Source organism: Electrophorus electricus, chromosome 3 (genome assembly GCF_041902795.1).
Source record: "Electrophorus electricus isolate QZ-2024a chromosome 3, ASM4190279v1, whole genome shotgun sequence".
Classification (NCBI taxonomy): Eukaryota; Metazoa; Chordata; class Actinopteri; order Gymnotiformes; family Gymnotidae; genus Electrophorus; species Electrophorus electricus.
This window is the reverse complement of record NC_137499.1, coordinates 3,684,822-3,701,964: the sequence shown is the minus strand read 5'-3', so window position 1 is coordinate 3,701,964 and position 17,143 is coordinate 3,684,822. Positions and strand designations below refer to the sequence as shown.

Genomic DNA, 17,143 nt, shown 5'->3' with positions numbered 1-17,143 from the left:
ATTTGGCAATTTTATTTTTTTTTCTGGAGCTCTCGCTTTCAGTGCTAAAATCGTCCATAGAACTTTTACAGCCTGATCTGCATAAAGTTGTTTCCTTCCTGGAAAGCCTGGCGCAGAAAGTGAAATGGATCATGGAGGTGGGAGGCAAATGGGGCAGACTGGTGCCCCACCACCGTACGCTGGCAGGTGGCATTAATAGCTATTGCCGCCCATCTCTGGCAGCCAGCGCCTCTTCCGACGCGTTCGGCTTTGAAGGCAGCTCAGGGTTCAAGCTGCGGGGGGTTTAGTGACATCCCTGGGTTAACACTGCGGCGACCGAGGCGTCGCAGGCTGTCTCCCGGAGGCCGAGATGTGGAGAATGCTAAGTGTTGTGGAGTCGCCCTCGATGCACTGGCACCACACACACACCAAGCCAGAGCGAGACGTGTCTGCCGGAGCGTGCTACTGAGAGAGCGGTTAGAAGGCAAAACCTAACACACTGTTTAGTGTCCTGCCTGCATGCAGAGTCCTCATAAACAGTTACAGTGTGCACAACCCACATTTCCATTTAAATGTGTTGGCAAGCATATCATGTGCTCTTTCCCTTATCCACTCTACTACTCTATTTGCTTACTCACTTATTCAGATACGCACACAGTTGTCTCCATTTGCCCTTGTAGCAAAGAAGCTTCAACTGCCCCCCCACCCCTGTTCTCACCCCTCAAGTACAGCATTGCACTTGAGCTGACCGTTAAGTGAGCTCCACTGCACTACCATGAGAAGGCTGAGCACAAAGTCACAAAACACCATGACCTCAAGCCCAAGGGGCAGGGCCCCTGGCAGCTCCACGCTCCGCTGAGGGGGGGGAGTAAGAGAGAGGGAGAGAGAGAGAGAGGGAGAGAATGTTTGTGCGGGCGCCGTTGGCACCGGTGCTTTAAGATTCTCGGCGAGCTGTCAGCACTGACACATTTCTCCCTCTGCTCTGCTGCACAGATATGCAAATCTGGCCTCTTCAAAATGCAGCACACTAGATCAGCCTCAATTTATTCCTCTGCCTCTCTCTTGTGCTCCCTCATTCATTCTCTTCCTCTCTCTCTGAGCCGCCAATGTTCCTGGCTTGGCTGCTAATGAAGATTTTCTCCTCTTGCCTCCCCCTCGGAGGAGAAGAATAGAATAAAGAGCTAACCAGTGTGTGAGCGTGGGGGAGCGGCCATGTACTCGAGTGTTCTCATTAATGAACGATAATAGAGCCATCATATCTCATGTAAAAAGGGCTGTGACTAATTGCACTTCACTGTTCTCACTGAGGATCTTCGTGATCTAAACTCCAAAGCCTCGCTGAAACCGTCTGCGGCTCGCCATCTAGAACCCGTGCGTGTTCCCACCTAGACATCCGGTCTCCCATTTCGGGTTTAAACGGTGATGAAAGGAGAAGGGCCTGTTGTCGTCCTCCCTCCCTCATCGGTGACCCACTTGTAGCCTTTCGCTTGTAGGTTGTTCCGGAATCGGTTGTGCATTCGTTTATTCGCTCAGTTGTCTTGGTTACGTTCCTGAGGGTTGGCCGAGCTGCTCTGGGGGACTGGGTAAGTTCAGTGGCAGTTCGCGACAAAGCCAGTCATCGCTCTGGCAGTGGCCCAGACTCCCTGTTTCGCTCCAGGCTCTTTCCCTGACAGAGAGGCTGGGTGATTAATCGTCTCAGAGGGTATGGCTGCAGGAATTATTAATGGCTGTGGGATTAATCTGTTTCTCTCTTTGGCCTATTGGTATGGGTGACCCTAGTGGCTGGGAGATTTTACTCCTGGTGTGGAGCTTCCCAGCAGGGTAAAAGACCAGTTGCGGGGTGGTGGACTTGGGCAGCTTGCTTACAGCACTGGTGGAAAGTTCTCATCCTCAGCTGGTTGCTTCAGCAAGCCCCAAACTCTCTGTGGCAGGTGGAATTGATTAATGTCATAGTGTGTTAGGGAGAGTGCTGTAAACCCACCATGTCCACGTTTGAGGTCCAAGCAGTGCTTCTGCCTTGCATGCCTGGCCAGCCATGTGGGTGCGGGTGGGGGCGTGCGTGCGTGCGGGAAGAAGGGGGATGGGGGATATGCCTGTAACTGCAGTGTGGTGGGAGTTGAGGCACTCTGCCGCAGCCTGTGGGAAGCATTTGTTGCAGTCCAGCCCAGCAGCATGAGAGGGGAGGAAGAGGAATCCAGTATGACTAAACCAGCTGAGATTCTCACTTCCTAGCAGGAGATTTGTGCTCGTCGAACCGACAGCATTTGTGGAGCGAGGAGTCATTCAGCAAGACTCCACGTGAAGTGTTGTAATTGTGAAGGCTTTAGCACTTACATGGGGGAATGACCAACGCAAGGCTTGAGTGTTGGGGGGCTTTGCTCTCACGCTGCTGGGCACTGTCCATGACCAAAGCCCTTCGCATCCTCGTCAGGTCCTGATGAATGAAAACCTTTAAAGCAAACAGCAACACCTGTACCGAGCAGTTATACAAATTCTGTAATCTCAGCAAAGCCTTTTCTCCATGGCTCGCAATCTCTCTATTCTTATTATGTTGTAATTCCTAGTTGTTTGTTGAAGCCCAACTTAAATCATTAACATGGCTAATACCACTGAAACGTAATCAGGGGGTTCCAGCTGTCTGGGTGCATTACGGCCTCAGACTGTGTGCCTGAGCGTCTCTCTCCTTCCCCTGCCCTTCCCGCTCACGTCTGCCAAAACTGCCTTTTGCGAACTGACATGATGTGACAGTGTAATAAAACCTGAGAACTGTACTCCCCTTGAGCTCAGCTATTGGAGCTTATCCCTGCAAAGTCTTATACCATGACTCTGAATTCTGTCAGAGACATATGGAAGAAATCTTTTTTTTGTGTGCTCCTGTAAATTGTGAATGTAGACTTGAATTATAGATAAGAGTGTCACAGTGCAACAGTGTAAGGACTGATGGCTTGTGTAATGTGAATGTGGTTTTTCCATTGTTATAATGCTGTTAATACTATGATACTATAATACTATGATCTTGTACTTGCATAATTTGAGTAATTTTATTGCTCCAATAAGGGCGAGTTTAAAAGATTGTGCAAGCTCCATTCTAAGAGGCTACAGAGATTAAAAACAGATTAGTAAAACATTTTATTTAGATGATGTTATTTATGGTTATTATTGAAGAGATTAAGGTTCTGTAGTGCTTAAGGTTCTCAGAGGAACTGCATTAACCCACCATGAGGGTTTTACTAAAGGAAATTGTTAAAATCAACTAGAACGTCCTAAATATGTTTCTTTACATTATCAAACCTGTTGCCTGGGTATCTTAATGATGTTATAAATCAGATACTAAACATGGGAACACATTTATCCATTTTTATAAATGCTGTCCCTTTTTCAGTATCTGTAAAACAAACACCTTAATTAAAAAAATCTAACGAGTCGGGCGAGAAGTGGATATACAGCACCACTATGTGTATTTGATTCATATCGCTGCGTTCTGTGTTTACTTTTGTCATTTATACTACTGTGACATCCCTAATTATGGATCGTTTGAATTTATCGACGTCTCGGTGTGAACGGTAATTCGCCATTTCCATATGCAAAGCCCTTGGCCTCTCGGCCCTCCTCCTTCATCTCGCTGGGATTTGGAGCGCTTTTGTTTGACCCTCTGTTGTCCTTGTATGCGGGGAGTGTTCTATAGGAAGGCAGCAGGCCTACGTGTGAACTGCAGGCTGACCGCAGAGTAGAGGGAGGGCTGGCGGGCCCGATGATGAAGTGGCAGCAGTGCTGTGGACACACTGCGCCCATTATTGGGCTGGCTCCCTAGCTGCAGTATGGGTAATAAACTGCTCCGCAGCAGCCCCCCGAACAGAGCAGCAATCAATGGGAAATTATCCTGCCAGATCGATGTCTGGACTCTCAGAAGTTGCCTCAGCAGCCAGCGCAGATTGCTGGGACTCAGCACCTCCGCACCAGCCCAGGCAGCCAAGCAAAGCCACGCTTTTGGCACCCGTGCGAAGTGCAGTTGTCGTCTGGCTAATACTGGATGTTTATTACATCCACCAGCATGGTCTGTCTTTTATCCTCCTCCCCCCAGCATTGCTCTGCAAGCATATCTGATGTATTCTGTCATGTCTGGCAGGGCAAAATTCTCCCTTCAGATGGCCGGGTCTTGCCAGTGCACTTTGAAAATCAGGATGGAGCGGTCGGAGGAAAGCGCTCTCAGACAGCTTGTTTATGTTCCCTTTCTCCAGGAGGCCCTGAGATCGTCCTAATGAGATGAGGCAGATAAAAGAGAAAACAACCGATGAGCACTGCTGTATTTAACTTGCATCATGCTGTCAGACTCCAGCTTTGACCGGTTAATCACCGTCATTGGTGCTAACCGTTCGTTTGAAGCCAGCGGTGTCTGCTTGGGTTTCCTACAAATTGAACCCCTGCTCTCCGAGCTGCTGCGTTGTGTCGGCCCAGTGGAACTGAGAGCCTGGGCTCTGGAATGTAGACGCTGATGTTTGCTAGATCAGGCTCATAACCCTTGTTATCGATTCGGCTGCTGCAGTCCAAGAGATGAAGCATGCTGGGCGGATGGCGCGGGCTGCCCTGGGCCGCCGCTCTGAAGCTTTCCACAGTGCACAGACCCCACAGGGGCCCAAACGGCTCGCTTGGTTGGAGCTGGCTGTTGACGCCGCCCGAGGAGCTCAGCGTGGATCGTGTTAGTTAGCCTCTGTGCTCACAAGCTGAAACGCCTCCAGGGTGCTTAAGGTTAACAGCTAGATAACAGCCCTGCACTTCTGCAGTTAATTGCGATTCAGAATTTGTAGGTGTAAGTAAACATATGGAGGGCTTGCTTATTTGGCACAGATGAATACTGTTAAATTGGAACTCTTTATCTGTCACTTGGATCAATCTACCCGCTAATGGCTTCTTTTGTTGAATGCCGGGCTCAGGCTGGACTCCGAAATATTCACACACGTATTAAGGGTGTTTCTTGTACCCTTTGTATGTGGTGTAATATGGTGTGCTATGAATTTATCAAGAATGAATATCCTCTGTCTACCTGGCTATAGACAACTCAATTATGTTTTTTTTGTATTTTAACAAGCTTTTTAACATTCATTCATTATTCATTAAAAACCCATTGTAGTTTAGCTATTTGGGCTGTTGCATTAATGATTCAGCCAAGGTTTCTGAATGCTGCTTGTTTTTCCAATTTGAAATCGTTGCCATAAAAGGGTCATTTGCCACAATCCCAAATAAAAAATTTATTCCAGAAGAAATTGCTTACTTAAGTCAAGCAAGCATGTCTAGCTAAATTTTAATATTATATTAGCCTGACCTAGCCAATAGTCTTCCTGACCTAGCCATTTTTTTACTTAGTTATTCTGAAATGGAAACAGCTCTAAATAATACATCACAAATTGCTGACAGCTGACCTTTTCCTGGGTGCGTTTTGAAATAGGAAGGTTCATCCCAGTTACTCTGGTTTGCAGCTCACAGTGCCCTCCTCCCTGATCATAGGCTTAACCTCTGCAGGTCCAGGCTTTTTGTTTGACACACTGATCTTTGAATGGTTGCTGAGGCTTGAGCATCACTAACCCCGGTCTGTCTCACACATTCTCTGACACAGGGAAGCTGGAGAGTGGAGTTCACCAAAGTGCCAAGAAGGGGTTAATGCAGGCCATCTGACCTCAGCAAAGCCATGTCAGGCAAGAGGAACCGAGTCCCCAGCCTGTGGAAGCTTTATGCCGCCCATGTCATGCTATACTGGGATTCATCACGGATCACTGCTGGCCGTAGGACAATGTGACACAAGTGGCTGACCTGAAATCTGCTCCATTTTGGCAGTTGCTTGATTTTTCTAAGGACACCATGAGTCTGTCAAGCTATATTTGGGTTTTCTGTAATAAAAAGTTCAAACCTAATCCCATCTGTCTTTGTTTGCATGAGAGACATTGTAGATTAGAGCTTAATGATTTAATTTCACAATTTACACTATTCCATCCACTATATCTGATTGATACAACCTCACAAAAATTCTCAGCGGACTTGTGACTTGAAAAGTGAGCGGACCGAATGTGAATCGGTTGACTGAGCATGGAATGCTCTGCTTACTAAAGACCTGATTGTTCTGCGGAGCCATACTGGAGCAACCCTTGTGATTCGGGCCACAATGGCCGTCAAAGGCAGAGGCACTCAGGGTTTCGGACATGCTCCTCTTAAAGTGATTGAGGAGCCTCTTTGTGACACAAGCATCTCTGCGCTAGAAAGGGCGAACAACTGTGCCAAATGACTCCCAGTAATGGCAGGCTTCAAGATGCAAGGAACAGCACAAAGGTTCTGAGTGATTTTTCCCCTGAGCCACAATTTTTTCCAAAGTGCATCACTAATTAGTTTTTTTGTCCCCCCCCCACCCCCTTTCTGCTACAGTACAAAGTTGCGCAATGTCTATTTAAATTCCTTTAATAAATGATCAAATTTAACATCTGTTGTTTAAAATACATTTATGTCCTACTTTGTCATTCTAAAAGACTTTACCATTAGCTCTGTGTGCTCCAAACACAGATGTGGTAATCAGCAGCCGACAGCCATGAGCAATACGCGCTGCATAAGCAGTAAAATAATGAGTACTAAATATCTTGTGAATAAAAAAAAAAACCTGTGAAATAAAGCCAAAATTACTGTTACATATAATACTGTGTGGTGCAAATTATGTTTATGTGAACATTTTTCACTTACCACCAGATAAATTAGAAGTACCATGGCCAGTACTGATGTCTGTAATCCACAAGATTTTCAATGCCAAGTTTATCATAGCATTTTAGCTATTAATTTTGGCTTCATCCTTTAGTGCAGCATTACATGTTAAAAAAAAATTACTAATGTTTTAAATGAATAAGGAGCAGATTCTCTTGGTCTGAGCCAGAGACCACCTAATCAGAGCCAGTCTGCAACACCTCCTACAGAGTTCAGGAGCTCTTTGTGCCATAACACAAAAGACCTTTTACAGACGGGCGCAAAAGAGCTTGCAAAACTCTTCCACAATGCCATTGACACTATCTTCAAGATCTGTGGGTGTGCTTTGCTACTGGTTGTGTAGTCTGTGGGATGGGTATTAAAGTCAACTTCCCCGTCCAACGACTTTTTATTATCGCATTCCTACGGCTGTTTAAGCAAACAGCACAGGGCATTGAATGCATGCTTCGGTGGTATGAAGGATCTAACTAGCTTTACGAAAAAGCCCTGCTGCTTCTACATCTGAATGAGGAGGCAGTTTGAGAGAGAGGTCGTGGTTGTGGATGGAGCAGCGGGGTTTTCCTGTTCTTACTCAGCACTTCCCTTACAGGCGTTTCCCCCCTCTCGCCTGCTGCTCGACATGATTCAGTCTGGTAACCCCGAATAAAAGTGAGCCCAAATGAGCATACCTGTGGCTATAGACGAGAATGTTCCACGCCGGCCGCCCAGGAGCAGAGCGAATAACCTTACCCTCTGGCATAGCCAGGTTTATTCCCGCCAGGTTTTGTCAGTCTTAGAAGGTTGAAAAAGTAACCCGAACTATGTGAAAACAAGCAGTGGTGGTGGAGGTATAATAGTTTGTTTTGGTCCAGTTACTGTTTTATTCACAGCAAACACTTGGGTCTGAGCTGAGGTGATATTTCCATCATCACATAATTATGTTTTTCGCACCAGACCAGCGGAACCTTTAGGCAACGTTATAGGCAATAAATGTCAGACTCACTTCATTTCATTTAGAAATCACTCAAGCAAAACTGCCCTTAGGCACATTTTGAGGAGATATTTTTAGAAAATAAGATCTCCAAAAAATTTGCTTTTTTTTTTCACTTTTCATTTTAATTTATGAATTTTACTAGACATTTATGATGTTTAGTTCATGTATGTAATTCACTTACTTAGGATAACTGCCAAAAAATGCAAAATATATTTGTAACCAGTTTTGGTTTATCTCCTCTGCACATACCTAAAAACTGTCTTATTGTCAGTTGATAGTCAATTTTGTTTCTCATTATTATTATTTCATGTGTGTCTGTGCGTATGTCTGTCTTTGTATAAAACTTCAGTTCTTAGATTTTGTTAAACCTGTTTCTGCTTGCTTTGTCTTTTTCCCATAAATTTGTAGAACGCTTAATGCCCCCAATAAACTGAAACTTGGCTGACTTGAACCTGATAAAATATCCACTGGCTTATGGTTGTCCTGCTGGCAGTCATTCAGCTATGATTTCAGTGGTGTTCTTAGTATCAAATTGCCAACCTGATTTGACTTGTGCATATGAAAAGGCTTATGTAGTGCGGCTCTCTGTGGGAACGTGAGCTTATTCATTTCCCTAGTCAGGCCAAGCTTGTTATCTCTAGTACTGAGACGCTTCTTTTCAGTCAACTTAAAGGAAGCATTATCATATTCTAGGTGTCAGGAAAACCACAAAGAAATGCCTTTTGGTATAAGAGCATAAGCAAGGTTCCATATGACAAGAGTTGTGATGGACTAAAAGAAGAATGTAGAATTTTGGTTGAAATCTTTTGACGTTGTTATTGCACACTTGAGCTGTACAGTACATTTCAGAAGAGGCCATTTTCCATTGTGCTGACAAAATTAGGTAACTTCTTTAATTATTAAGATCTTTCCAAGGTAAAATCCTTCCACCCCACTGAAATTGCCATTTGGTGTCTTCAAACCAGTGCACTCTGCATGCTTTTAATAATTCATTTTAAGAGCAGAAGTGTGTAAGAACAAAACAGATAGGGGTTATAAAGGCTAAAAGTAAAAGCTTAGCTCAGTGATAAGAAGCACACATTTCTATACTCATCACTTCAACCTTCATTTCAAATGCTTTTCTATTATTGGTCATTCTAAATAAATCTAATTTTTAAAAATCTAGGTCACTCATGTAATACACACGTATGTTGTATCATGCCTGTCTTGATATTTAATCATTTTTTTGTACTTGCCCAGTAATATACTTCAAAATGTTTTAAAAATATGTTAAAACAATATACAGTTTCACATAACGTTATCACGGTGTTTTATTGAGCATATTGTACAATATAGGAATTTGGGAATATTTCAAGTAAGCCAAATTAACACTAAGTGAGACACTGGGATGTGTATTTTGACTTAAAATATGGAAATATAACGTTACCATAGAACAGTAACTTGAAAGGAAATGAATGCTACGTATTATTACTTAATAATAAAATATTTTAACTGTCCCTGTACATATATTTTATATGTTTCCCTTTTTGTGTTTAATAAAGTTGAGCTACCAGCGGCAGCCTATGCACTGACATCAGCACAGAAGTCATTACAGCGAATGGTAAAGATATGAAAGTGGTGCTTGTGGCAGTCAGACGGCTGCTGCTGGGAGACGTTAAACCACTCCAGTCTCCGGCTCTTATCGCGCACCGTTTGCCAGTCCGGGCGGAATCTTCTCCTGGATTTCACGGCGCTTCACGCTGCCGTTTGGTTACATTGTATCCCCAGTGCCGAAAGAGACGGAGGATCCGAAGACCCGCGACAGACCGCAAGAAAACGAATTAACTCACTCGAGAAACGACGTGACGGATCTACCGCGCTGGAGCCTTACGGGAGATGTTTCATTCCAGTCCGCGACAGCGGCTCCACCATGCACGTTGCGGACGGCGTTTCCATTTCTGAACGGGATCCCAGAGTGTGATGGCTGCGGTCCAGCGAGTCGCTGGCCTTCCCTTTCTCTAGTCGCTGGATGTCTCGGGAGTATCGTGGGTTTTCCGTGGATTTCTAACAACCGGGCCCTACCTACACCTATGGAGTGTACATGAGCGCTCCCGGGATAGGAGTTTGTGAGTGTGGGGTGAGTAAAGTGAGTCCCCGGTGGCGGTGTGCTCCTGGTTCGGCATGCCAGTTGTTTGTTTGCGGGGCTCGGTAGCCGTAGCCCTGAGCTAGCTCGCCACCTAGGCAGATGGAGACTTACTTTATCGAGATAGCCTGCTAGCTAGCAGCTAACTGGCTCAGTACAATTACTTTGCACGTTTCATTCTGGTTTCCAACAGTCTAAAATTCCGGCGTAGTGTTGGCATTTACAAAAAAAAAAGTTGTAACTAAATATGCGGTTAAATAAAGAAGATATAAGGGGTTATGTGGACTATTAACTGTACGAGTGATGCGAGTTAATTAGTTAAGAAGTTTTGGATTTGGCGTTTTTGTGCAGCTAGCTGTAAGTACTTGCTACAACAATAATGTGTAACTTGGCTAGGTTAGGGACAACTTTTATTTACCATCGACTAATGCCCATGTAGCTGCTTTGGTTAATGGTCATTGTTGCCAATATCACAAAAACATAACTACCTCGCTGCGTTCTCAGTTGTTTGGCTTGTTCCTAGCTGATTATATTTGGTAAAACCTGAGCTACATTGGAGAGCAAACTGTCAAATTTATAGCAATACTCGCTAGCTAGCGTTAGCTGTCCTAGCTAGTTAGCTGGTTGAGCACGGCTAGTTACGTGTTGTTCACTTATCGTCAGTTTGTAGGTTGGAGACGAACAACGTTTAATTAGCGTGCTGTCTAACGTTAACACGACTACTATTAATGTTTTAGGATATCATTCAGCACATTGGCTAGCGTCAGGATTTAGTCCGCACCAACGTTAACTCTTCAGCTAGCTACGTAGCCAAGGTAACCAGGTAGCTAGCCTGGCATAGCTAGCTAGTGAACCTAGCTTGAACTAAGTTACATAGACGGGAAATTCGTCTCGGATGAAGCAAAAAGAGTTTGTTGGCTGGTTTTCTTTGAGTTTCTGGATTCTTTCTGTGTTATGGAATTTACTCCGTTTTTCTCCTAAAATGAATGCTACGAATAACAATGGTGTGCGGTTTCAAATAGGGTCGCCCAATTAATCGCATATCGTTATCGCGATTTGTTCCTCTGCAGTTAGCAAGCTAGCTAGTTGGGTCATGGATGGTTAATTACGTTCAGCGATATGCTGCTGTTAGACCGCAATAAAATATAGCTGAAACCGCAATTCCAAACAGACATAAGTCCACAAAAAGTTTTTTTATTGTGCGGACTCTTAATGGTGGATAGTGGTACTGGTTATCTCAGTGGGTTGTATGATGCTGGGTTGTCAAGTAAAACACATTTGTGACCGTCATCAGTGATCTTTGTAGCATAGACACCAGCTTGATCGCTTTCTGACTTTGTTGAAATAATTTCAAGGGCAGAGAATGCCTAATCCAAAATCATTTGCTTCCCCCATAAACACATTTAAGTAAATAAACAAACAAACCAGCACATGTATAGACTATAATTTCGGAAGATGCCTCTCTGTATTTCACTGTTGGTACTATCCCATTGAACTATGTAAACAGTGAGTATACTGATAACTCTTGAGTTTCCATTGACTGTTTTGTGAATGTTTTTTAATATTCAAGCTACATTAAGTTAGTTCTATAGACAACACTGATCTTGTGTTAATTCTTAGTACTTTGTTACTTCAGATATATACATTTTATTTTGCTAACACTCCGAACAGCAGTGTACAGATATGGTTGTCTTCAATACAGCAACTAAAATGATTGTTTGTCATGGCCTACTTGTGTTCAGTGTTGTCTACCATGACTGTTCTTTTTGGAACCCTTAAGCAGCATATCATGTTATATGGACTAGTATTTAAGGAACAAGCTGGGCAAGGTAAATGAATAGCTTGTGTGTTGCCTCTCTGCAAGTGAACGGCAGTCACAGTTTAGATTTGTTAAGAAACAACAGATAAATCTTTAGCAAACAGTCACTAAATTACACTCCTTAATGGGGATTTATCCCCAGAGCTCCTGTGGCTGCTCTGGCAGTTATGTATAATAAATATGTTAAACACTGCCTACACACTTACCAAGCAATAAACACTGAGCACGCTGACTCTCCAAAGCATGTGAAGACTAATGCAAAATCATTGGAAAGTCTTAACCAGTGCACCTTTAAGCCAGTCCCCTCACTTGACATAAAACCCCCTAGTTGGTCAGTTTGTGTAACCATGACTGTCGAGGTAATTGACAGAGCTGCACACAGCTATATTTCTGTTGTTCATAAAACATTACGTTTTGGTTAGTCTTTCTCCTACAGTTCATTATAGAGCTGTTTGTTTGGTATAGCACAATCCTTAAAATATGAATGCTCCGTTTTCATGCAGCTACTAAATTAAATGCATTAGCCTAATTATGACTTTCGCTGATGAGTAAATTACCAAGGCCAGTACCTTGGAAGCCATTATACTATTATATGAATAATTGCTTGCTAAAAACTGAGGTTAAAATGTAACACCTTATTTACATGTGATGCTAAACTACATTCTCAATCAGATCTTATGTAGGGTCAGAAGTCAGCATGCACCAGAAAACCCTACAACTCTTTTTTTTGTTTGTTTTTTTTTGTTTTTTGTTTTAATCCACTTGCAGTTTGATTTTCCTGATCATCTCTGACTTTGTTCACAATTGCGTCAGGCTTTTCACTGACACAGGTTGTCAACAAATGGTTTCAGGTGTTGGTCACATTTACACATGCCCATAATAGCATAGTCCGCTACGTCTGTTGGCTGTTTGAATTACCAGAGGTGGTCCTGCCAGAATGACATCTGATTTGTTAACTCAAACAGCTATCAGAGTGGCACCCATTTATGATTCTGCATTGACTTCTTTACATTAGTACTCTGTCGGAATCTGAAAATGTATGGCCTGCGGGTTTTTTCATTAACAGTAGAATTTCCAGCTGTCTTCCTGTAGAACATCAAAGATGCAATTAAAAATTCGCTCAGATGTACTTGGCTATTGGTCTCTGTAATATGATTTTGCAGAATCATGTGTTTTTTGTAATTACCCCTCAGTTATTGTGTACAGTAAACAAAACAATGTAATTCCAGCTTCATATATGTAGTAGAACACACTTTGTTTTTTTTGTGAGTATGATAAACGAGAGAATTTAAGCTTTTAAGAAAACTGAGCACAAGTCATTTCATTACTAGATTCTTAACATTTATTTACCAGCTTGCAAATAGTGTAACAAAGATGGATGTATTTGAGTTAAATAAGGATTTATGAGAGGCATACACACACACTATATAATTGCTATTTATTTCTTTATCTATTTATTTGTTTGTTTGTTTGAGAGCTGTTCAGAATTGTAAAGTGAAGTACACCAAGTTTCTTTTTTCTTGCACTTTGCTTGCACAGCTGATGAAAGACCTCTGTCTGAAATGTCCCGTTTCTCTGGAAGCTCTGTGTACTATTGCTTCCTACAGTTTTGAATATCTTTACATCTGTTACTACAGTACACTGCAGTTTCTCACCTGGAATCTTCTATGGCTATATAAACAAACATTATGCCTACATCTTTAAATTGCTTCACTTCTACCACAGGTCTTGAAGCTCCAGAAAATGTGCAAGAGATTTGTATGTGGTGTTCTGAAAAATTTTTAGGTAATGAAAAACAAATCTGGTCTTCAAAGGCATAATGGAAGATGAGAGAGACAGACAGACAGAAAGATCTTTATATAGACATTTTATGTAGAAAAGCTTCTGTTTAGTGATCAAATTCTCCCAAGATCACAAGAAAATGTGGGTGAAGTGCTTCTGTTTTTGGGTTTACTACCTCTTTTTAATTTGTTGCAAGACAGGAAATTTGAAGGAAAAAAAACCAGAAAACCAAGATGGCCCAAATAAGACAGCTTCCTAAAACCCATGCTAATGCATTTGTAAATGATGGACATATCTTTTTAAAATTCTATTTATTTATTTATTTATTTAAAAAAATTGTAAATGCCTTTAGCCTTGTTTGTTTTGTGTACAAAGTCACATTGCATTTGAATCTTCAGAAAGATGCCAGCTATGGCCTTCTGTCTGCTGCTTTGTTGTGCCAATTATGTGGGCAGTGAATTGGCAGCAGTAAACCAAAAGCAGTTCCATCATTGATCGCTGTCTTCCATCTCAGGCCGATTGTTTGTCTTTCAGATGCCCTGGCTCAGCATGTGACCCGTGGGGCTGGCGGCAGGGCTGCCTGTAAGGCTGACCGTGGCCTCTCCCTCCCCTCTTCATTTTCACTTCAAGCGCTTATGTCCAGCTTTGGCCTCTTTTGCTCTTTACGTTTGTTACATTAATGCCTTGGTTCGTTACGTATGCGAGTGCGGGTCTTTGCTGCTGCTTTGCGTCGCTTGGCTGTGATTGACAATTTCCCCGTCCTGTGTTACGGCAGCCTCTGAGAAATCAGCTTGGAATTGGTGGGAAGTAATGCCAATCGCAGGGCTTGAGCACATTGCTGAAGTGAGAAGTGCTTTGATGTTAGCTGATGGGAAACCTAAACCACACAAATATAATCTCTTTTCACTTTGTGTACTCAGTGCAGCACTAGTAAACATCCATTACCATTCTTGCAAAAAAGAGCTAAATTCTGGGGTTTTTTTGGGTTTTTTTAAGTTTATATGTAAATGTTACATTTTACAATTGAGATGACCCCCTAGAGTAATCACCTAACGCTGTGACAAATGCAGGTAAATGTTATTCCCGGCTGTGTTCCATTGTATCACAATAAGTTGCTTTTATACTAGTGGATGTGTTGTGCCTTGATGGCATGCCATTTAGCTGCACCCTTTAGTATTCAGTGACGGTCTTCCTCTCCCTGTTATTTCTCAGTTTAGTTTTTGAACACCATTCACAGCATTTTAAGAGGAAGCTTGTGGGATTCAGCAAGTGTCAGATTGTGATAGTTGGATTCTAAAGTATGCTGTACACCACAGCATGGCTCCAGATGTTACAAACGGAGTCTGACCTCCCTCGCCTTCTATCAAGGAGGGCAGCTGCGGTTTTTAGCCTCATCCACTTTGAAGGGATGACCATCTGTGAGCAATTAGATGACTGCTCTTCAGCGGAGTTTAACTCTTAATGAATCAGTCGGAGGCTTCACGTCTTGTGTTTTTGCAGACTTGTTACTCAGGAGCTGCTCTCACTGTGGATGCAGGGAGCTGTGTGTTTTTCTGCAGGGAGAGGTCGGTGATAGAACACATTATTAAGCCATGAAATAAGGACATACGTTAGATGGTGTCATAAGAAACTGACCAAAAAAATTTGAGAGAATTTAAAGGGACAAGAGCAGTGTGCCACGGTGAAGAGGAGCAGTAGCCTATGATCTTCGCTGTTGAGATGTTGACCGCGCCGGAGAGCTCTTTTGTGTGAAGCTCTGCGGATGCAGGCCTGTTAGTGGTGATACAGTAACTGATAAATTATGTCTTTGCCGATCGTTGCCGGCTCTCTGTGGCCATCTGAGGTGATGGATGCGCTGTAGTAAAGATCAAAAGACACGAAAGGGTCTAATGTATCCAAGCTGTTAAGAACCTGCACCAAACTGTAGGTTCATGCTACTTGAGACTACAGAAATGTTGTAATTAAACCGATCATTAGGCATCTGGGCAGGGTAAACTTTTATTGATCAGAACACTCGCTTTAATATGTTTTTACCTTTATTTGCCCCGCAGGCTAAAGACGAATGCCACAGACGTCAGTGTTAATTATTTACAATGAGTGGGGTCAAAGGGCATGCTCCGCTGACTAGGGTTAGCCTTTCAAGCTTTGTCCCGCTAAGCCACTCTGAGCTCACTGGCCTGTGAAGAAGCATGGCTAGCGCAATTAGTTTGCAGGCACCAGTCTTCCACTACGCACCAATTTTCACCAACTGCATTGCTGCCCAACCCCCACCCACTCCTCTCGCTTCCTGTGTTCATATCAGTTCTAATTGTACTTTTATATCTGGCATAAGAATTTTTCCACTTCTCTGCTTTTGGTTATACTGAGCTGCTATTTAACTCTTGTTTGATCAGGTTACATTTTGTGGTTTTTAGGACACGTTGATGTTATTTAAAAAAAATTTTTTTTTTAAGGCAATCTTTTCTCCATGTATTTTGCTTTTGTCTCATTTCTACCTAAAACAACTAAATTTGATACATTTATTTATTGTTAATATTATCAACCTCAATATGAAGTCAAAACCTTTCGAGACAAAGTCTTAGTAACATCTGGGCTCCTCTCTGACATTGTAGACATCATGTGAATTCATGTGAATCAGTTGCATTCTGTAACTCTTGTGTGGCCTTCTTCCCTTTTTAGGGCAAGATGTGGGTGACTGGGAAATTGATATCGATACGCTGAGGCTGCTGTTGCCCCTTCTTCCCACACCCTGGAAGTCTGAGAGATCAGACGCTAAAGTGACAGACTCGGGGAGCTGGCACTAAAATGTCCCTAAGTGGTGGCACTGCAGGCGGGAAAGGTGTGGACTCGAATGCGGTGGACACTTACGATAGCGGTGATGAGTGGGATATTGGCGTCGGAAATCTGATTATCGACCTTGACGCCGACTTAGAAAAGGACAAGCTCGAGATGTCTGGCTCGAAGGAGGCCGCGGGAATGGCCGCGCCACCCAGCGCCGTCGCAACTCTGCCGGACAATATCAAGTTTGTGAGCCCTGTCGGTGCCCCTCAGGGCAAAGAGAGCAAATCGAAATCCAAGCGCAACAAAAATTCTAAAGACAATAGTAGCAAGTCTCCAGCAGGAGATGGAGCGAAGAAGGAGCATCAGGGACGAACCCAAGGGGAGGTTACGGGCACGACTGGTGGCACCGGAGGGGCTAGCAACGCCACACCTGGCAAAGGCATTGAGAAGGGTGGGAAAGCCTCCCGTGGAGTACCGAACAGCAAAAAGGAGAAGGAGGCGTCTGCTGGGAAAGCCAAGAAGGAGAAGAACGAGAACCTGGTGGCGGCAGTCACCATTGAAAAGGAGGTAGCTGCTAATGCTCAAGCACTCGGGAACAGCACGCGTGGCGCCTCCTTTGACCCCGCGCCAAACGCGGACCTGGCGTCGGCCGAGATGCATGGGATTAACGCCCTGGAAACCGTGGGAATAGTACCGCTGGCTGTTAAGCCGGAGCCCGAGGAGCTGGACAATGGCGAGTGCCGAGTGGCGAAGAAGGTAAAAAACGAAAAGGTGAGTGCACGCCTCTTGATTGTGCCGTTTAGCCGCCAAGGTTTTGATTACAGTGTGGACGTGTCGGGTTGCAGAGAAGCGTCACACCGACAGCTCTCGCTGTTGTTGGTAGGTGGAGGAAATGTGACCTGGATCTGGTGTGAAGGGCTTTTTAAACTGCAAGGCGCTCTTGCTCATC

General features: G+C 43.6%; 2 protein-coding genes across 6 annotated transcripts in view; both read left to right on the top strand.

Moving 5' to 3' along the window:
- trip4 (thyroid hormone receptor interactor 4) overlaps positions 1–16,229 on the top strand; it is a 45,436-nt gene extending 29,207 nt beyond the window's left edge. For 2 of the 3 annotated variants that reach the window (XM_081709860.1, XM_081709859.1), the window contains exon 13: positions 16,093–16,229. In XM_081709860.1, the coding sequence (XP_081565986.1) occupies positions 16,093–16,217 (125 nt within the window). In that variant the 3' untranslated portion in view covers positions 16,218–16,229. Of the gene's footprint in view, positions 1–5,590; positions 5,886–16,092 lie in introns of those variants that run through there. The other variant, XM_027011628.3, reaches the window with a different exon arrangement.
- The window catches only part of znf609b (zinc finger protein 609b), a 28,174-nt gene continuing 27,249 nt past the window's right edge, over positions 16,219–17,143 (top strand). For all 3 annotated transcript variants that reach the window (XM_081709858.1, XM_081709857.1, XM_027011071.3), the window contains exon 1: positions 16,219–16,965. In XM_081709858.1, the coding sequence (XP_081565984.1) occupies positions 16,219–16,965 (747 nt within the window). The remainder of the gene's footprint in view (positions 16,966–17,143) is intronic.